Here is a 22,786-nt window from a genome sequence, read left to right as displayed (position 1 = left end):
TCCATGTGATCTTTGTGTGAGTTTTGTAAAGATTACCCACTGCCATAGCCATTAACTGGAGTGAAAAATAGAAGCAGAAAATACACACAGCATCAGTGGATGGAAAAACATGCGACTGAAATGAAATTATGATAGACTTTTAAGAACCTTGTTTGTCAAAATATAGTGCACCAAAATGGTCAGACCATAGTGATACTCACTGACCCTACGTGCTGCCACAGGACGCATGAAAACTGAAACGTGAAAACGGTGACATTGCAACACATTAAATACAGAGAAAACAGTGGCCCACGATACAAATAATACTTCATAAAAATTAACATAAATGTGAAGAACATCAAACAACATCAAGCATACAAAGTCAGCACAACATCCAAAAATAAACTTTAAATCCACATAATTAATCAAAGCAAAAATGTTCCTGTTTAGGACACCATCTTGAAACATGAACTTACCTAGAGTGATAGGCTGCTACAGTTTGACAATAAGGTTGGGAACAAGCACAATTTCGCTGGGTAGCCTTCTTCAGTGTGAGGAAAATCCCGAAAATGAGATACACAACACCGAACTGAACATCTCCCCGGAGGGCCCATAGTTTGCCACATGCAAAGCAAGCAAAGAACTGCAAGTCTCCACAGGTATGAGCAAATGCATTAAAATCCTCGTTCTTCAGAGAACAGGCATTGCACAGAGCAAGTTTGACCATCATAATAAACCAAACACAAACAAGGTCACTTCTGTGAAAATCTGCAGTCTACAGCTACTAATGGGAAAAGCCACAATGATTTAACATCTGTAAAAAGTTCCTCCCAGTCAGTGATTATCCATTTAAAAAACTTTATTGGAGCATGAAGATGATGTTGAATAAGAATTGCAGACTTGCCTACCGCCGCGTCAGCTCATTTCAGAGCCTTACTTTTGAAATATCAAAGTATCAAAATAGGAATGTTATACTGAGGTCTTGTCATCCACCTTCTGAGCCATACCAGCGAGAGTCTCCATTCCCAAACACCCCCCCCCCGCATACAGAGACAAAAAGAGCTCTCATACGATCTCTATCCAACAAACCCGGTGGCAAATCAAAAGGTTTCAGAATAGATCGAACTTCTAAACAGAATCATCTAGAAAGCTGAGAACTAAGACTCCTGCACCATATTTCAAGAAGCAGAAACTACACTCAATAAATGAGCTAGTACTTTGTTAGGGAAATGGGAGGAAGCTGATCAGTACAGCTTCATGTAAGGACCAGCTTCCAATTCAAAAGCGCTACCCACAGGCACACACAGGCATGGAAAGTTCTGGTGAAATATCGGCACCCATCTTCCAACACCCCTGTTCCAGTAGTGGGTCGTGATGAGCCTGGAGCCCATCTCTACCTGCACAGGGCAGGACCCACCTTCCATGCGGTGCCAGTTAATCATCACTCTAGAGCCCATCTCTAGCTGCACAGGGCAGGACCCACCTTCCATGCAGTGCCAGTTAATCATCACTCTAGAGCCCATCTCTAGCTGCACAGGGCAGGACCCACCTTCCATGCGGTGCCAGTTAATCATCACTCTAGAGCCCATCTCTAGCTGCACAGGGCAGGACCCACCTTCCATGCGGTGCCAGTTAATCATCACTCTAGAGCCCATCTCTAGCTGCACAGGGCAGGACCCACCTTCCATGCGGTGCCAGTTAATCATCACTCTAGAGCCCATCTCTACCTGCACAGGGCAGGACCCACCTTCCATGCGGTGCCAGTTAATCATCACTCTAGAGCCCATCTCTAGCTGCACAGGGCAGGACCCACCTTCCATGCGGTGCCAGTTAATCATCACTCTAACCCCAAATCACCATGCAAGTAAACAGAGACACTAATTGAAGCTAAAAGGCAGGAATGCATTGCTATCTGTGCTTTTTGCCATTTGACAGGAGCTTAACTAATAAACCAGTGAAAGTGAATAGTGAAATCTTTTCAAAGTAACTTTTTTTAAAGTAACTGTTTTAAAAATAACGCAAAATTAACTCCACTTTTTAAACTGACAGGAACAGTTAAACATTTAAAACTATCTGTAAATAACGGAATACATTGTTATATTATTTTATATATTTGTAATGGATATTTTATCAATTATATGCTTTTTTTACAGAGGATGACCAACATACAATATGTTTTTAATATAACACCTTATAATTTTCAAATCTGTGCTGATTTATTCAAATGCATGACCAGGGAATTAATATAAAAAAAATAAAGAATTCAAACTACTCACTGTCATTTAGGGTAATTTTATCGGGGCACATAAACTCCTGTTTTGGAAATCCCAGCGACAAGATTCTAACAGTAAGAATTACTCTTTAGTTGAGATCAACATAACTTAAGGTGTTGTTTAAAGTGAATGTGTAAATTCAAAATATATATATCAGGGCATATTTAAACATGCCATATAAAAATAGCTACAGCAACAATACGGAATATATTATATATTATAATTCATATATGCCTTTAAATGCGTAGTATATTACCTACATACCAATACATCGAAACACTTTTCCCGAAACCGCACGTGTCAGAAGCCTAACCACAATATAAATTAAAATTAAATTAAATATGATTACGGCTTTATGGCAGTGATACCATATCTTATCAAATCATCACAGCACCCACACATCCTGTAAACAATGCTTTTGTAAACATAGCAATATTTCCGGTAATGAAGGTCTGTGACCTTTTCCAGTCTTCATTTACAATCCACACATTTTATTATGCTGTACCTTCTCATATTACTACTAGTGCTAAGAATAGTAAAGTAAAAGCTTTAAAAATACACATTTTTATTCAAAGAGGATAGACCGATATGATTCACAGATATAAATGCTCAGGAGTCTTTGAAAACTAAAGGTCTCCAGCCAGCTCTACTCTCATGGAGATGGGTGAGGTCCTGCTCTCTCAGCACTGCTCTTCACTCAGAGACTCTGGGATCTCCCCGACATCTGCCGCTACTGTGGATGCCAGCAGTCTTACGCCACCGCTGGCTTGCTGCTGGAAAACCTCCACGGCACTGGAGACAGACTGGACCGGCCTCTCCTGGAAGTAGCTGAAAGGCTCTGGCTCGACAACGGCCTGCTCCTCATGGACGCCATGCTCATACAGCTTGCGCTTGTGCCTGAACTCCATGACGGTCTTTGTGTAGGAGTTGAGGGTGGTGACGGAGGCCGCCATGCAGCAGGTGAAGGAGCCCCAGGCCAAACTAAGGGAAGGACAAAATAAAGGAGTTCCATCAGTTGTCTGTGATGTGCCCGACAGAAATTTACTTACTTAAAAATGTCTCTGCACTTGATAAATTCTAAAATACCTGTACAGTACAACAACATTTCATTTAGATATGATTGGAGCTGTATGCAAACAACATCTGCTCCGGAACTCAATATTTATTTAATCAAACTCACCCAAATTCTTTAAAATGGTTGAAAGGAAAGCAGAAACATTAGTGCAAAGCGCCTGCTGTAATACAATTAATGTACATTTACTGTACTGTGGCATTTAGAGTTAATGTGAATTAACATCAATACACTTTTAAATCAGACTGTTTGGTTTTCATTGTATCTATAATAAATCCTTTTTCAGATTACTACAAAGTTTATTATGGTTATGGCTGTGATGATTCATTATTATTTATGCAGTGAGAATGTTTATGTACTGAAGCTGAAATGTCTTTTTTTACGATTTTTATTTGCTCTTTTATTGTTCTTTATTGTTTAACTTCCTATGTTTTTACCTCCATTAATGTATTAGAATATATATTCTATACACTGTAAAACATTGTATAAATAAAAAATATATAGGTATTATTAGCAATAGAGCTATCAGTATGGTTAATAATAATAATAATAATAATAATAACCTTTGCCATTCTGAAACATAGACTAATAATAAGTTCAGCTATTAAGCAAACAACAAAAGATGACATCCATTTGTATGTTTTTAGTTTTCATTTACTGTGAGGTGTAACTGTAAAAGCACCATTTTCTCATTTTTACTTTGCAAATCGTGCTCTTATTCAAACTGGAGCAATCAAAAACATGGTTGAAAATGCATAATTCTCAAGAACCTGGTCCAAATCATGTGGGGTTATACACCTGGACTCTCCAATTGCCTGCAAAGGCTTCCTTGATCAAAGTTCTTCCTCACCTAACGAAAAGAGACCAGAGAGTCTTATAATGTTTCCTTGTGGGTAAAATCATCTACCTAGTGAGTGCTACTGTAGAAGTTTCCATCAGTTGAATATACATGTGAATAAGATATCCAGCATGTTATTGATCTACAGCGGATGGCATGCTGCAAGTGAGTCTGACCAGAACTGACCAGAAAGACCAGCCATAGTCCCAGCTGTGTGGCCTCCAGTCTTCTGGTCCGAGGCTAACTGTGACTTGAAAGACTTGCGTGTACATCATATGGGCCACCATTCCCAAGAGTCCTGGAAAACAATATGAATAAATGCATGAATTTCTGGAAGAGAAGTCAGCAAACTGAACTTAAATGACACCAGGCATCCTCTCCAGGTTCTACGTGTCAAATCAGATACCTTGTTAATGCTTGTGCTACACTAAACCTGTATGTCAATTTGAGCAAAGTTCAGAACATATATTCCAGAATATTCTGCAAAAGAAAAGGGGATTAAGGTATCCTACAGGGATATAAGATGGGAATGATGAGATGTTTCAATACTTACCTCATTCATATGCATAAATGTAAAACATATGTAGGGTGTGGATATGTCAGGTGAGGGTAGAGGTTTGCCCTTCTTCACACCTGTAATAAAATGTTCTAGGTATGACCCAGGTTCACTGTGTCTTAAAGAGGGGGAGAGACTTCACCATGCATCCTGAGGCTGCCAATCTGCATATCCTATGAATCTGCTGGCTATTACACAGATCCAGGTTTTTCACAACAAAGTATATCTGGTTGAATTTCAATCACATCAGTTCCGCTACAGTGATGCCTTTGTTGTGTACAAAGATCAACAAGACCTCCTTTGAAGTTGTATGATTGATTCATCATCCTATGTGATATGCTGGCATTGCTTAGTAAACTCTCACTGGTGGCATAGGTGGAATCTGATGGTTTATTTTAGGCATTCATGGGACAAACGCCGAGTAGTTAATAATCAGGTTAATCATATCAGGTCCTTCTTTCGGGTACCTCAAGAGTTCTAACGTGTGTCATTTTTGTAGTTCAATCAACAGCAGTGCATCCAGACAACAAGGATGCCAACATAATAGGTGCCAGTTGTGAAAGATTCATTCACACCACACACGCTCTCCAGCAATGGTGGCAGATACCAGCCTAAATCGGATTGGTTTAGACAAGGCACAATGTGATCGTTGATCTGATGGCACTGAGGAGCAAATCCCAGTGCTTCCCTGGAGAATTTCCGTGGAAGGCAAAGCAGTATTTCTATCATGTTCTGCTAAGACATGAAATTGATTCATTGCCAAGGGAGTGCTCTAGTAATGCATTCTGATGGGTTCTAGACTAAGTTGCACCGCAGGTTGTAAGTAATAATCAATCTTCAACTATAATCAACACATATGCTGAAAATCTTTTGAAAAGAACACAAGGACTCCATTTACAACTTTTTAATCTACAAGGTTAAATTTACAATTTTATAATTGAGTCCTATAATTCAGTTATAATGCGGCATTGTCCACAATGACCTCAGATATCCACTTTGTGTTCTTTGAAGACTCGGGGTGTGATTATCTGCTTTCTGAAGAAGAAATGATTTTGAGTAGGAATATCAAAATAATCACTTTTTGTGCTCAAACTGCAAGTTAGTCATCACTATGCAGAATAATGTATCTCTCACCACTGGCAAAGTGAATGTGGCTGTACCAGAAACATAAACTAAGAAATCACCAGCAATTATTGATGAATGACATCAGCAACTGAAACACTCCGGAGTAATATGTCAAAATCATATCAGACATTTTTTTGTATCAAAATGAAAGAGTTTTAAATGGACATATTAGGAGAGTTTGCCCAATTTATTATTTCAGGACAAAGGCTATGATTTACACATTGAAAACTAGTCAAGCAATTGACTGAAAAATACTACTTTACTATATGGCTGCCATTTCTCAGCAGTAAGAGATGCATCTGCTTCCTGTAAAGACGACCTTTGACGAGCAAAGCTGTGAGTCCCTTAGTGTGTGAAGAACTCAGTCCACTTGACACAGAAGGACCTGCCCTGACCACAATGCACCCAGCTGGGGTGTGACAGTTTACAGAGAGCTGAATCTGATATCAAACTGGACAGAAAGTCAGGCCAAAAGTTTATTCAGTGTGACAGTGTGACAGATTTACCACTGTTCAACTACTGTGTGAGAACTGTTATACGGCAACTAGGATGTAGTAATGAGAGACTGCAGCATAAACATGTAACATAAGGAGAAGTTATGTCACTGATTACATCTGGCTTTTCTAAGACAGAAGAGTGTGCTCTGCTGAATAACAAATGTGCTGATAGATGACACATCCTTTTTTAAACAGGCTAAGATATATCTGGAATATTTTTTAAAGCTCTGTAACATAAAATCTATATCTCATTTGGTACGGAGAAAAGCTATTTCGTATAACAAATTCACAGTGTCACAGTTTATGTTTGTAGGATTTCACTAAATAAAATCTTGCCTTTTTTGGATTTTAAATGGTCCCTCAACTCTTGGTTATAAAATACCCTGATGGATCGCTAGTAGGGGGGTTAGGAAGAATTAAACGTGAAAAGAACAATGATATGGCATAGTAAATAATCTCAAAAAAGGACCAGCAGTTTTTTTGAATTGCCAATAGCTTGGTTTACTTGCTTTAGCCAAAACTATAAGGCACAACCTTCCCAGGTTACATAACAAACTGCAGAGTAAAGAAATATTTTTAGCTTTCTTTTGTTTTTTTGTCATTGAATGTTCCCTTACTTTTACGAGGACACCATAATCCCTTCTCAGCACCACGTCAGCTTGAGACTTACGTGTCATTACTGACACAGATCTCTCCTTTAACAGTCACATTAGTGCCCTTCCTGGGTTCTGCTTATAGAACACTGTGAAGGTGATGTTTCAACATATGTTTGTGTAAGCGCAGAGTGAACCACTGCGATGCCTTTCTCACAGGGAGTACGAGCCGCGCGCTCTCTGCCCATAACAAATTCTCGGCGCCTCTGTAGGAATCCTACCCATAAGTAAAAAACAAAAAAAACATGATCCACAATATAGTCGGTCTCATGTCATTTCACTGGCTTACACTTGGGACAGGACGTAAAAATCTCATGAATGTCAAGAATGATGATCCAGAATGCACTGTCTGACTGCGGGGTGCAGGCCTCCCTAATTTATTTATTTAAAGATACATTTATAAAACACCCTGTCAGTTAGCATTTCAGTTAGAGGGCTTGCAATTCATAGAATGGTGTGCAGCCAATGTGATGCATGCTAGGATGGGATATCAAAATCTAAGATTTATTATTATTCTTATTATTCTTGTTATCATTATTATTATTATTATTATTATTATTATTATATTCTCACCTGCTAAATAATACTAAATAATACTTGCGGAGCTTCTGTGCCTCGGAGCCTCGAGTCAGTACACTAGGGGCGGAGCTCCAGGCGAAAGGCCTGATGTACTCCGGGCTGACTTGCAGATCATCAGTGGCTGTCATAAGAGAGATCTGAAATAAGGCCCTGCGGTGCACGTGTGCAAAGGTGCTGTACAGCCAATCGGATTTGGACCCCCACAGGTTTTCACGTCCTATAAATACCACAGCGCTTCCTCTACTCCGTTGCCTTCTGTGTTTTTTCACAAGCTACTTTTTTAAAACTTTACAAATAGAACAGATGTTATGCCCATATATAGAGAAATTCCAAAATGAAGTAAACAATAAAGTATACCGAGAGCAGTTGTCTCCCCTTAAATGTGCCTCAGTAATTAACATTGCCTCATTCTCAGGGTCACGTATGAAAACCATTGGCAGTTATTTTGCCTGTCATAGCTACAACTTGACAGTCAACCAAAAATATACTAACACCAATGTTACATTACGCAATTTACCTTATGTTACTTTTAGTGATTTGTGTCTATTTTGGTTATATCAAATTGTACTCTAGAAAGACAAGAATCATACACAACCCTAACCCAAACATCAGTCTGTTACCTAGTGTATCACTGTGTTTTCCTGCCACCTTGTATTGGGCAAGTGGTTGCAAGGTGGACGTATAAACGGATGGGTAACTCAGCCCTAACTGAATGCTCTAAAGAAAACTGGGAATGTTTTTGTGTTTAATTCATTGTTTCCACTAATAGCCTCAAAATTTGAAGCTTTGAATACATACAGAAGCGCATTTTGAGTTTGATTTGTCAGAAGGTGTCCTACTATTTTCTGTGATGGTGACATGAGGGGCTGGGATGCATCTGATGATAAAATCTACAAAATGTTACGGAGCAGTGCTTACATGGTCTGGGAGTAATTTTATTTTGACCTGTACATGATTTTATATAATCCTGTAAAAGATGCGACGGGTGGAAACTCCGGGCTTATAATTTTATTGAATGAGGTTGGTTGAGGCCCCTTTGTAGCGGAAGCCTCTGGGCATTAAGGCATTTCTGAATATACAGACGGTCCCCTGCTTACGATGGTCCATGTTACGATATTTCGACTCTACGATGGGTATGATTATTTCCTATATTACATGAGATATTCAACAGTTTTCAACAGTATTACAGAATAGGCTATGTGTTAATGACTGTGCCCAACTGTAGGGTAATGTAAGCGTCTAAGCATGTTTAAGGTAGGCTAGGCTATAATGTTTGTTAGGCTAGGTGTACTACATTAAAATGCATTTTCACCTTACGTTATTTTCGCCTTACAATAGGTTTATCGGAACGTAACCCCTTCGTAACCCCAGGAGCGTCTCTCTATATATATGTAATGTCTTGTAAAGCATGAAATCATTGTTAGACTTATCATCTACTCATCATTATAGCAGTAAGGTGGTCAAATAATCACTTTTGTGTGTGTGGCTACATTCCGAGTTCTAGCATGCAGTTCAGCTAAAGGGATGCATTCCCAGGAAATATTAGGTCTGATCCTACTAACGCTTGGGTCCCACAGCTGCTGTATTCAATATTCATCGTAGCTCCCGGAGGAGAAATACTGGTCCCAGAAGAGGGAATTGAAAAAAGGCAGGGAAGCCAGAGGTACTTTGTTATCCTGCGTCCCCACTCAAAACCCCTAACAGGAGCTGTACGCCACTGTAGTTTCTCATGGAATGGAAAGATTCAGAGGGATCTTCTGAGCGCATACCTGACAGAACAGTGAAGACGGCGGCGAAGGCGTTCAGCTTGAGTCCATCTATCACGTCGCTGGAGTGAAAAAGCTCCAGGCACATAAGGCTGAAGCCGACGACCAGCAGCATGATGTACAAGACCTCAGACACCACAGACAACCAGAGGACACCTGCAGGGGAGGCGGGGGAAGTTTGTTAGCCTTTCAGATGCATGAGTGCAATAGCCGAGAGACTAAATAAGATCAAAATAACACGAGTGTTAAGCTGGGCATCTGAGGATTGTGAGATTAGACTGGATATTCCATTGGGTGGTCAAAGGTCGGCATATTATATATTTCACAACCATACAAGTCCGTAAAAACCCCTTTTTGCCTCAGGTCAACCCACGCGGCTGGAATTTCAACGCCAGTTACCGCATCGATCGTCAGCGCTGTGCACTTCCTAAATTGATCAAGATTCCTATGAAATGTAATAATGTTGTTTCGATGCAACAAGCGTGTTGCATGGCGGAGGAGTACAGAAAATGCTGCTTACATTTTTGGAAATACGTTGTTCTTAAATTTATCAATAGAATCAGCAGAAAGAATTTAAATGCATCATATCAGTAGTGTGCAGCATCTCATATAAGCAAGACACACAAATATCTGGTTGTCGAGTTAATCTCTTAAAGTATACGTTCATATTTTTTAACATTACAGAACATATATGGGAAAAGAAAAATGCACAAGATACAGCTGACTGTCAACAAAGTCAAAAGCATAATTTTATTTAAATAGACAATCTCTGTATTTTGGGGCATTTCACACATTTTCTGTTTACTCGTGCATTCAGAGCAAGCATGAGAATACAAATCAGATTGAAAATCTTCTTAATTACTTTTTGAAAAACCCAGAATGTTTGCACGGGGTCTGTTTTGTTGACACATTATCCTGGATGAGGATGCAGGAAGCTTGGGAAGCTGATGGGCAAAAAGCCCCAGACGAGTCCATCTGTCCATCCATCCATCCATCCTCTATAAGCATTTATTCCATATGGGAACAAAGTGATACTGGAGCGTGGCCCAGGTAGCAAAGGGCTCAAGGTAGAGGAACGTCCTAGACAGGATCACCGGACACACATGCAGACATAAAGGGATGGCAGTGTATCCAGCAACAGCTGGTCATTATTAATAGCAACAATCCACAGCAATCTGTGCATTGTGCTATAGCCAGATTCCTGCCATTTGTTAGCATGTATGAGCAGCTAGGGTGCTCACGATGGGCATTAAGCCTCTCAATCATTATACTATAATGTAAAATTACATATAAAGTCAACAAAAATTTAATTACTAGGCTTGTTTTCTGGCAATCGGCATTAAGAATGCAAATGATTTCTATGTTTAATTGAATCAATTAAATTGAATCAGACTCTATTAATCAAACACAATTCAATTGAATCAAACTGTATTATAAAAACTTGAGATCCCTCTAAACAGGCACACAGTTATAACCTGAAAACATTATAGAGAATCACATGCGATGTTGCTTCACACTACCGACCATCTGAATAAAACAGAAACAAAAGACTGATAGCCAATCCCTGAGAATTCCAGACTATTACATACAACATCCCCATTAACATGCATGAGATAAATATCATGGGTGAGTTTCCCAAAACCTTCTTAACGCCTCGTCGTTCGTAAGTTCAATCTTTAAACATAGAACTTACGAACGGCGTATCGTTGAGAAAGCTTTGGGAAACTCACCCCGAAATACGTTACTGTAATACTTTCTAGCTGTATTATAAAATAATATTTTAGATCAGTGACAGGGTTATGTAGGAAAGCAGATTCAATCACAGCAGAACACAGCAGAAGATGTCTATGAAGATAGTTTTGATCAAAGAGTAAAAATGTTTTTGACTTTGAGTGTCAGGAACTTGTCAGTGTTTTTCTGGAAGGACCAACGTAGGATAGAAACATCTGGTACAGCGGCGGAATGAAACACCTTTGATGTGACAGTCAGGGGGTGAATAAGAAACAGGAGTAAACAGGAAATTAGGGTGGCGGTTTTACGTGCACTGGGGAGTCCCACGGGTTAAATTCCCACATAAATACACAGCGACAGGCACACATACTCACCTCCGGCCCAGAATATAAAATACTTCATTATTCGGAATAGTGGACAGGTGTTTTCAGGTGGCACCAGGCCAGTGTGTACACATTCAGAAACTTCTGGACCATCTACTTACATTCCTTTCAGCCGTTCAGATAGATTTCTCGCCTGATGCAAGCAAGAAAGCTTGTCTTTAAATCTTATGCATATTACCCTGTCAAGCCAGAAGATACATGCCAGTGACACTGGAGTTCGCAAAGCCCAAATTCAAGTCCCATCAAATGCTATTGCAGTTGGACCGCTGAGACAGTCAGGAAACACTCCCCAGCACAATTTCCATCATCGTAAATATTGCGGTCCTTTTATTTTTTTTCCCTCTATGCTGTACTCATAAGTCTGTGCATTTATCACCAGAAGGGCACAGTGAGGGCTCTACAATATACATCACCTCCAGTGCGCTGTCACACACACAGCTAGTGATGTAGATATAGGCTGGTTCCTGGAAAATGAGAATTTTGACGAGAGTCGGGTGATTGCCACATCTTCCCAGATTTGCAGTGAGAGGAAAAGGTAAAAATAACAGTATAACAGTAATTTGTTGTAGAGAAAATGTTTCAAATACAAATGTTATTACTGCAGGATAATTGTATCAATTTTCTCAATAAAATGTTGACACACTTATAAATAATAAAAGCATACTAATGTCCATTGATTCATTTTCTGAACCCTCTTGTCCTATTCAGGGTTGTGGGGGGTCCGGAGCCTATCCTGGAGGCTACGGGCGCAAGGCAGGGAAAAACCAGGATGGGGCGTCAACCCATTGCAAGGCACACTCACACATTCTCACTCACAAATGTGAATAGATCAGGCTTTATCACATATATATATATATACACATGAGCACACACGCAGAATTCAGTAACTCCAACTCACCTCGGAATGTTTTTGGACTGTGAGGGGAAACCGGAGTAGCTGGAGGAAACCCCACAACGACACGGGGAGAAGATGCAAACTCCACACACATGGAGCCATGGTGGAGACTTCAACCAAAGGAACAGCTCTAACCATTGCGTCACCATGCCGACCACCTACTAATGTGCAAATTGTTCATTAATGTGGGACACAAAAATATGAGTAATGTTTTGTGTGAAGTTTACATATAATTCCAGAATTTTTAGCTTGAAGGTCCCAACTGCACAGTTCTTTAATTGCAAAATGTATATATTTTGAAATTCATGTTGGTGCTTTCCTGAGGGTAGTGGGTTACAGGGTAGAACTGTTGCCTCACCCCTCCAAGGTGGTGAGACTGAGCCCTGCCCCCCCTGCATGTGGAGGTACTATGCTTTCCCTGTGCCACATGGGCTTCCTCCTGCAGTCTGAAGATATGCAGGTTGGCTAATTGGCTTTTCTAAAGTGTTCCATTCAGTGTATGTGGCCAGCAATGGGCTCAGGTCCTCTCTGCAGTATTCCGCTGGCACCCTCTGCCTCCCAGGACAGACTCCAGCCCCCCCCCCCCCCCCCCCCACAGCCCTGACCCAGATAAGAAGCTCGATGCTTGGCCTTTTTTCATGGGTCTGCTCTTACACTGTCAACTGATTCCAGAAAAGACATACGCTTTCATCTATGGGCCCAATCCTTTAAGGGCTCTGAAACAGAAGACACCTTAATCCCCAGAAACTGTGACATGGTTCTGAAAATTGCAGTCTGTATCCTCGAGGCATTGCTCCAAGCCCTCATCGATTGAAATCACCCAATAGATGCCGGTGAAAGGAGTGACAGACAGCCACCGTCAACCAACCAATGCACGGCCCCACCTTCCAGTGAAAGCTGTGGGGTTAATTCAACAAAAGGCACCCCCTAAAATACCTCCTGGTAGAATTAAAGTGAGATCTGCTTCTTTCTACTGCTGATAGGAATGGGTTTGAGGGAAAGCAGTCACAAAGTTGAAAGCTATTTGGAGTCCTGAGACCTGGGTCATAGGTTACCGGTGACCTTCAGGACATATCAAATCGTGAGATATTTTTAAAAGACAGAGCCTCAGCTAATGTAGCCTAACAGCAACCAGGCTGTCTTCTAATCAATTTACAGGTCTAATTTCGTAGTTTAGAAGAACCATGCCTTAAGAAGAAATTAAAATATTCTGTCTGTTCTGTTTCTGTATTTGTGTTATACAGGCAGCCCCAAGGTAACAAACAAGATCTGTCCCCTAAGTCTGTCTTTAAGTCGAATTTGTAGTTAAGTCAGGAAAAACAATAATATAATATGTAATAATAATATTTATAAATATTTTTATTTGATATTAATATAAAGTAAAAACATATGGAACTGTACTGTTCATCGAGCCGAAGAACCGCTGAAGCCATGCAATGTTTTCAAAATGTAACAAAGTAGTGCATGCATTCATTACTAAGAACCATTGTATTTACCTCAAATTTCTAATAGACTTTATGGCAGTCCGTTCGTTGTCCTTAAGCAGATGGACACAAATACATCCAAAAGTAACTTATTGCAAATTACAAAGACTTGCTCATCAAATGTAACAAAATAAAATCCATAATACTGAAAATGTATTTAATTAAAATAAAAGTAATTTGTAATTTGTTAATTCAAAAATATATATAAAATAGTAAGGGTACACGACAAATGAGTGTAGAGTAATGTGTAGTATTTACGAAATATACAGCTTGCCCTAACTTTAAATAAAATAATAATTTTGTGATTTAGATGTGTTATGGTGTTAATTGTGCAATGAAAATGAGTTTTGAAACATCAACACATCAACAGCAGTGGGTTGGGGGATCCGGGAGATGAAACCGCAATACAAATGTTCACGATCTTGTATCGCGATTTTGGTCTCAGAGTCAGAACCACTACATCCTTAATTTATGCCCAGTGTTTCCCACCGAATTTGTGGCAGTGGCTGACTGGGGGCCAGATTGTGCCTGTGCACGCGCAAGGAGGCACTCCAACACTTCCTTAAATGAATTATCATAACATGTGAATTTCCCGCTTTGTCTTGTAGTAGGGTGCCGAATATGCGCAAAGTCAAAGAAGAAACGTTTTTTTTTTTTAAATACCATCACCAGTCGGTTCTCCCTAAAACACAGGCTCAGTCGCTATAAAAACGCCTACGTTTAGCAGAGAGAAATTAATTTTATCCTTAGGAATAAAAGTAGCTAGCCTGATTTATCGCTAATGAAGGCTTCCATACCTGACAAACCACAAGATGCCACTGCCTGCACATGCCTGTTTGCATTAACTAGAACGCCACTAGCAGGCTAGCAAGTTAATTCACAAGTTCTAGAGCACAGCACTGCTGTTTGCTAGTTGCTCTATTTTTCTGTCCTATAATGACATTCAGTGAGTAATATCTGATAGTATATTTTACTACATACCTTAAGGCAATTTGCACCAAGCACCAAAGCAGCTTCTTTCCTTGGATAATAAAAAAAAACTACGTAAGCTATCAACGAGCAAACTGGGGCCAGCAGGATGTGTCACGTGAATTACGTGCATCTAGCCAAAGACGGCGATACATTTAAGTCTGCAAGCCTGCTGATGAAGGTTCTTAAAATGACATAAAATAAACAAATAATATGACATATTTTAGCATTTTAAATGTTTTAAATATATATACTCTCCAAGTATTCTGTTCAAAATTACGTCTGATATTTTTCTGTCCAGCAAAATACAAATGACAAAATGCTGAAAAGTAACTAAATTATTTTAAATACATTTAATTGAAATTCTGAATCTCTGTCCATTAGTCGAATACTTTTAACCCTGGGACTGCTTGTACAGTATGTTATTCTCATGTTGCTGTTGTTGTTTTTTTAATAAAGACATATTATTTTCCTTTTTATATATTGTTTTCCTTTTTGAGATTCACAGCGAGTCTAATCATTCCCATAACTATTTACTTCACTGTGACATGTCAAAGATGACTGGTTTACAGCAGCCTCTGCAGTCATGTAACTGTTTCATATGCCGTGGTTTTGCTTGCAGAATTAAACTTTCATACCCTGTGCACAACAGCACGACAAATTCATATTTTAATAATAAGTGTATTTTATGACTCATTATAGTATTTTGACAGCGTTATTCTTCCTACTGAAAAAAAAATAATTTAAATATTTCAAATGCATTATATAGCTTAGAGGCTGAACACAAAAATCTGAGCAGTCATACTAAAAATAAATACAGGGGAAAGAAATCATGAACACAGACAAAATAAATAATTTAAATGTAAATTTAAATTGATCTAGCAACTTGGCATTAAGTCATGTCAGGGTTTATAAAGGGTTTGCCCAGATGCGCTCACTGACATAACTCTTTTTCACTGGTCTATACCATATTGATCACATTTTATAAAACTTTATGGTCGTCCTTGATTTTGCTTGACACAGTCATACCTTATGCAGGTCTCCCTGTCCTGGTAAATTAAATATTTGCAGTGATGGTCCCAAGTACCATCTGTCTCTGTCAGGGCACCCAAGTGGATATTGGTCCAGTTATTAGTTATCCAGTGTCCACTGGTGCACCGGATAGCCTGCCAGTCGCTACTCACCCCTTTCCGAGGCTGGGGCCAGGTCAATAAAGCTCCTGCAGTTCTCACCTGTGAAAACACAGGGGGAAACATTTCTGTGCAAAGTTTTGCAAAGGGGACACTTGGCTGAAAGCCGTTAGACTCACTCTGAGGTTCAGCTGACAGAAGCTCACATTACCAAAGGAATTAAGCACACAGAAACCCACAGGATGACACCAGACACAGGCTCATCTGCACTGCAAGTAAAATACAGAAGTTACCCAGTCGAGCAGCTGTTAGAGAAGCAGCATGAGGAAAACCTGTATTCCGGAGAGAACTTGAGAATTAAATCCTGATTTATGCATTAAAATCTCACACCTTTGTGTTAATAAAAGGGTCACTCTCACTGAACATGACAAGACAACAAGAAAATAGGCAAAAATGAGTGTGTCTTAGTCCAGCTAGAAATTTTGGCAACATCAACTGCCCACTGTGGAAGACAGAACGCATGATGTATTTAAAATAGCATTTAATCTATCCATCTGTCTTCCATACCTCTTGTCCAGTGCAGGATTAGGAATGACATGTAATAATATTATAATTAATAGGCCCTGTTGCCCTGTACAAGATAAGCGGGTGAAAGACAGATGGAAAATTAATAACAATACAAGGATAATTGCTTCCTGCATGGTTAACTTTTTCAGTTAGTGTTTGCCCTATTAGGAAATACTATCTTAAAATATTCAAGCTTAAAAATTCAGAAAGACAAAATAATTGTTGTTATATCAAGCATGTATGCATCACTGGGGTAGCAATTCAAAAGTTTCATATTTGTGCATTTTCCTGGTTACATGGAATAGAAAGGTGATGGATACATCTATTTGTTGTTTTAATAAAAGATTATTAGAATAAGTTATTCTGTTAACATAAAACATCAAATGAAAGCAGTGGGACAAAGGAGGTATGAGGAAAGATGACTTCCTGGAAATGTTTGCATGTAAATCACAAGCTTGGGTAATATTTTCCAATGAAGAATGAGAAAAGTCAAGCAAGGGATTAGATTCTGAGGGGTCACAAATTAAAGTAAATACACAAAAGCTTGACGGGAACTCGTCTTTGAAGCCAGATTTTGTATTCAGCTTTTTATATTCAGCTTGCAAGGCAGACTAGATGCATGTGAGACAAGATGCTACAGTAAGTCCAGAATGATTAGTTTCTTACAGTGACTATTCATATGCATCTCTTTTATCACACTATGACATATTTCCCCTTCTCAGCAGTGTGAATCAAAATATGGTCATGTATTGTACATGTTTCTGTACAATCAAGTCTAACACTTTACTTAAGGCTATGTTTTAGTAATCCTTAAACATACTCATAATAAATAATAATGCAATCATAATGTGTTATAAACATGTCTATAACTATTTATCAAAAGGGATAACTCATTATAGCCACTTGTACTGTATTATGCATAATGAATGCTTTATGAAGCTCATCTATAATGCACTATAGATACCTTCATAATGCATTATAATGGTCAGTATAAGCATTAAGGATGTTTTGTACTGCACTATAAAGGTATCTATAATGCATTATAGATGAGAGCTTCATAAGGTAGTCATAATGAATAATAAACATAGCTATAATACAGGTATACGCCTTTTTATAAATACTTATATCTATGTTTATAATGCCTTATGAATGCATTATGAATGTGTTTATAAATTGCTAGAAGCATGGCCTTATGTAACATGTTACCATGAAGTCTACCACTGTCACTCTATAAATAATAATAATAATAATAATAATAATAATAATAGATTCTTTATTGATCCCCGAGGGGAAATTCTCCCCCATCTTGATCACTGTAGGTGAGGCAAGCTGGCTGTGAAGGGCCTCCCCCCCACTGCAGTGCTCAGGGAGCTGGGAGTTGAGGGCCCTGCTCAAGGACCTGCAGATGTGCCGAGGTCAGGCTTTAATCGGTAACCTTCTGATCACAGGCACAGAGCCTTGGCCCACTGAGCCGCACGCTGCCCCCCTGCAGTTAACTCTGGCTTTTGGCTATGGCCCCCAAAAATTCCTACCCACATTTCACACGTCAGTTTACTCAGAAGGTCTCAACTTCACTGCATGTCTCAATGTCACAGATCACTGATCAAAACATCTTCCAGGATTTCATTCTATTCAAATTGTGCCTGCTGTAATTTTTAGCAAGGTGAACTCAGAGGGATATGCTGCAACATACCAAATCAAATTCTCTCTTCCAGGTGGAGGACCTACCCTTAAAAATGCTGACCAGTCAGCAACATTTTAAAACAGTTTTGGAGTTACTAATCCCATTTGCCAGAAGTGTGACTGTATAATGTGCCAGGTGACAGAGGAGCTGCAAGTGCCCTAAAGGGGAAGATAAACAGCTGAAAATAACCTTATTAGAAGCTTCCCGGAGGAATTCAGCTAAATACACCATTCCATTAAAAATAGATGTTCCTTGCTTGGCTGAAATAATCGCTATACATATGCTGGCAAAACTGATGACTACTTATAGCAATAGTAATTTTCCTCTATCATAATACAGTCTGTAGACATACAACACAAACTTTTTGCATGAAAAACTTTGGAAAGTATGAATGGGTGAAGGTGCTGGGAAAGTTCAAAGCAGCGGTGACTTGCTAGTTTTACTTTCACACGGCATTTCTGTTAAGGGCTGCTGCAACATAATCTATACGCTGAATGACTGTTAACAATTAGTGTTGTCTTGGAAAACAAACCCAGAAGTCACTGTGTTAACAACTGCAGCTTTTTTACAGCATGCCAGTTGGAGCCAAGCCCTAATCTCTACTGATCAACGTTTTCCCCAGTTCGTTATAATCAAATTTTAGTGTGACGATATACTTGTGTTTGTGGGCACTTAAACTATAATGAATATATTTAAATGTATAGATGATTCAATTCTCAAGCATCCCTGGGGTTTTGGTTGGCTCCTGTACTGTTTTTCATACATTCACAGTATATTTTTAAATTTTATTTGTTTATTTGTTGTTTAGTTTAGGGACTGACTGGTCGGTTAGTAACGAGGAAAAATGAGCCTCTGCTGAATTTTGTTTATTGTCATTTTGTTTAGCTTAAACACAGGTCTTCATCAAGCTGACAACACTGTGACAGGACAGAGACTGTGAGCGAGGGACACTTTCAGCAAATCTCATCCCAGGAGCATCCAGGTTATATTCAGTGACATTTTAATCCGGCTGGGTTAAAGTAGTTTAGACTTCAAATTAAGTAGAACTACACATGAAACAGCAAGAATGTAATACTTTTAAGGTGCTTACAATGTCATCTTTGGCATGTGGGCAGGAAAAAGTAAACTCAGCATCAATGGGCAGCATCTAATCTAAAGCTATATAAACAACCCTAAATGCAGCAATAGTTCTTTTTCTTAAACTGTTTCATGTTGTCTTAGATCATTTACTGTGACTTCCAGCCATATCTACTTTTGCCCTCAGCAGACACATATTTAGCATCCCTAAGTGTTTATCTGCCTCAGAAAAAAAACAAAAATCTGCTCTGAACTTTACGTATAACTCTTGCAACAGAAATATGTTGATAAAAGGAGAGCCCAGACCAACATTATCTGTCTTCCACTGTCTTCCTCAAAACGCAAGACTTCACTGAAACGTCTGGTCTTCATATTTTGCTTTTTGCCTCATATTCCCTTGCAAAGAGAAATACTGAAATGCTCTGCACCTAGGAGCAGTTGCTTAGTTATCCTCTACGGGAATCTGTAGCCATCTGGACAGCACAAAAAGCACACAGCGTGACTCTTAAATCCAGATAATTGAGCGGCGAAAGGAAGGCAGACATGGCTAAAGGTGAAAAGCTGAACGTGTGCTGGTTCCATCAGTTATACCTGAAGTCCTGTGGACACCTCTTCCTTTAGAAAATGGCACTACGTGCTGCGTGGATCCCATCCTGTCGCTCCCACTCGGTGAAAGGCTGAGAGGCTCTGTCACTTTACATGACTGTGGTTTCTGAAGTGTCACAGCACCCTTAATCATTAGTGACGCTTGTCAATGTACACGCTGGATCACAAGCCGTTGCATAATCATTGATAAAATCAGCTTTCGTTGCTTCACGGCGTTCATTGAGCAGCCCAGGAGCATTTCAAGACAAGTCCATCACCAGATCAATACAAGATATAGTTCAGTGGCTTTGTGTGCCTATACATTTTCTAATAAACCCAGAATTACTGGCCCGTTTAAAAAATAATAATAGAAACATCTAAAATATCTCCTACAACTAAGAATAGCTAATGGCATGTATAGTTCTTAACCTTGTGTCTGACTTGTTCTGAATGCAAAGTGGATTACAGTGTGTAATTCATTGTGTAATATTAATTTATTTGTATGTCTGTTTGGTTGGATGCTATGATTTCATAATTGAAGTTCTCTGACAACTGGATTCAGGTTTCATTCAACTACCATTTATTGAATTCCCCCGGCATTGTAAATCTACATATTTGCCTGCCACAAAATTTCATTTAAATACTAATAAATGAACTGACATAGAAATTAATACTTTTTTCTAAGGATCCTCTGTGATACAGGAGGTATAGACTTTCCCTTAACTCCCCAGGAACGTGCTTTGCTGAACAGTCCTTCAGATACAAACCCTATTCATAATGCTCCATTTAGGCAACTAAATGTCGAATAAAAGATTTTTAAGAAAAACCCAAAGAAACCAGAATGATCAAGTGACGCTTCTCCGTGTGTGATTTGGTGTGATTTTTTAGCTCCCGCCACATTTGTATGACTTTGATACGGGCTATAGCGGGGTGTATCTCTGAAATTGATTAATAAACTTTTAAAACAATTTCATACTTCGTATACACACTGCGCTCGTTCTAAATGTCTCCCATATGTTGTATATTTGAATGAATTTACTATTGAAATTATGACAAAACATTTTACTCAAACAGTTCTAGCGTTTTGTAACGTAAGCTCGATACAATAAAAATTGTAATATTTCTACCTGTGAGCGATCACGGGGAAACGCAGTTCACTTATTATTAATTAACCGCAACTTTGCAAGCTGTATTCCGACCACAGGATGGTTTATTGCATGCATCACCACCCAGCTCTTACCTCCTCCGTTGATGTCCTCCTCACAGGAGTACCATATTCCGGTATGGAAATACTTGAAGAAGAAGCGGTCGTCCCCCGTCTCCCAGCTATAGCGAACTTTGCTCTGATCCGTGTCGTTCACGCCATATTCGATGCAATTGCGGAGCCTGTTTTTGCTGCATTTGGGCTTGAGGACCTTCTGGGTGCCCTCGCACCAGTAAGTGGTTATAAAAGCCGTGGTAGAAAAGAAAAGAGCCACCAAATTCAGACTGACGGACAGCAACGCCCTGCATTTTCTAGTGGTCTTCATCGTCTAGATGTGTGCACTTAAAAAAGTTCATCAATGTCAAGTCTAAAGCAGAAGGAGACGGCAGTGTCTGGGAGTTTCTCATTAAAATGGCATGGGCATGATGTATTCAGCGCATTAATATCTGAAATAACACATGATAATAGCTGAGGAGATAATAGCTCACTCAGACATACCACCTAAGCATCGCAGTTGCAAGTGAACTTGCTATTGCACGGATCTCGCAAAGCATGCCTGATATTAACATAATCCTTGAACTTCATGTTAACCCTTCCAGGAATCAAAGGCAGTGGTTCTTTCTTCATGAACACTTACTGTTTCAGGGATCTCTCTCTGTCACAGCCCGCACGATCGCTCACTTGCTTTATTCATTCTCTCTCTCCATCTCATCCCCCCGTCTCTCTCTCTCTCTCTCTCGCTCTCTCAATCACACACACACTCGTTCACGCACACACAGGCACAGGTTTATAATTATATCTTTGTGGGGATCTCCATTCATTTCTATGGGGAATACTCTAATTATAACCCCTATCCAGCTCTAACCTAACAAAACATAATACAAGTCTTTTGGCGTTTTTTATTATTATTATTGCAGTCACAGATTTTTATAAAATTGATTTGGGGTAGGTCGCAAACCCTACAGACTATATTACAAGGTAATAAAACTGTTACATGTAAATGCATCTGCAAGTGTGTGCAGACAACTCTCAATATCAGTTGACCAAAGTTGACAGTCCTGGTAGGGGTTCGCAGCCCCATCTTCGCGGACCCACACCGGTACATGGTCAGTATCCCACCGGGCCGCGGAACGCTGGCGGTTTTGCTTAGTAATTGGTTGAAAAAAAGAGTAAATTATATATTTTTGCTTCATACGACATCTTACGATCGCGAGTTCTGTTCTGTTCGCATTTGAACAAACGAATACGATTAAACGTACGAAACCGCCGATCGATATGCCGTTTCACTGGTCCGCGAAATTTTTGAACGACGTAAATCAAACCACATAAAGACATCAGTTGCTTTCAAAGTTTTTTTTCTTGATATTCTTTTATTTTTACGCTGCATTACTTCTCTGTAAGTATTTATTCCCCTGGCAAACTTGACCAGGATCATTGGATGGATATAGCTTATTGGAGTATATAGATGGATGGATGGATGGATGGATGGATGTGCCATTTAAACATTAGGCCTATGATTCATGTTCCAAAAGCAGTGGAAAATAGTAGCAGCAAAATTACATTGGAATGAACATCTGGAGGCTGTGAGTATTCAGGTATAGGCCTACAGATGTATGAAAAATGATTGTAATACAGTAATACATTTGATTTCATAATCATTACAATAATCATATTTGGTTTGGCTAAATTAATAATAAAAAAAAGGTTAAAGTGGCCACATCAAGCCTCACAGTCAATTG

At 39.4% G+C, this 22,786-nt stretch overlaps 1 protein-coding gene across 2 annotated transcripts; it reads right to left on the bottom strand.

The window, feature by feature from the left end:
- Positions 1–2,800: 2,800 nt before the first annotated feature.
- LOC111850851 (germ cell-specific gene 1-like protein) lies at positions 2,801–21,734 on the bottom strand. Of its 2 annotated transcripts, XM_023825165.2 has the most exons (6): positions 21,084–21,152; positions 19,850–19,970; positions 15,985–16,032; positions 9,342–9,494; positions 4,349–4,460; positions 2,801–3,233 (listed from the first exon to the last, which is right to left on the bottom strand). In XM_023825165.2, exons 2-6 carry the CDS (start codon positions 19,908–19,910, stop codon positions 2,933–2,935), a joined length of 675 nt encoding a protein of 224 aa, XP_023680933.2. In that variant the 5' UTR covers positions 19,911–19,970; positions 21,084–21,152; the 3' UTR covers positions 2,801–2,932. The 2 variants fall into 2 exon arrangements, with proteins under 2 accessions (XP_023680933.2, XP_023680931.2); XM_023825163.2 differs by lacking the exon at positions 19,850–19,970 and having other exon boundaries at positions 21,084–21,734.
- Between the last annotated feature and the right edge of the window lie 1,052 nt (positions 21,735–22,786).

The sequence above is a fragment of the Paramormyrops kingsleyae genome, chromosome 5 (assembly GCF_048594095.1).
Source record: "Paramormyrops kingsleyae isolate MSU_618 chromosome 5, PKINGS_0.4, whole genome shotgun sequence".
NCBI classification, from domain to species: Eukaryota; Metazoa; Chordata; class Actinopteri; order Osteoglossiformes; family Mormyridae; genus Paramormyrops; species Paramormyrops kingsleyae.
Note: the sequence above shows the minus strand (reverse complement) of the source record. Positions and strands in the feature narration are given on the sequence as shown.

Coding starts and splice junctions, on each gene's coding strand:
- LOC111850851 (XM_023825163.2), bottom strand. CDS start 21,372: ATGAAGACCACTAGAAAATGCAGGGCGTTGCTGTCCGTCAGTCTGAAT. Junction 16,033..21,083: donor GGAGGACATCAACGGAGGAG/GTAAGAGCTGGG, acceptor GTGTTTTCACAG/GTGAGAACTGCAGGAGCTTT. Junction 9,495..15,984: donor GGCCCCAGCCTCGGAAAGGG/GTGAGTAGCGAC, acceptor CCTCCCCTGCAG/GTGTCCTCTGGTTGTCTGTG.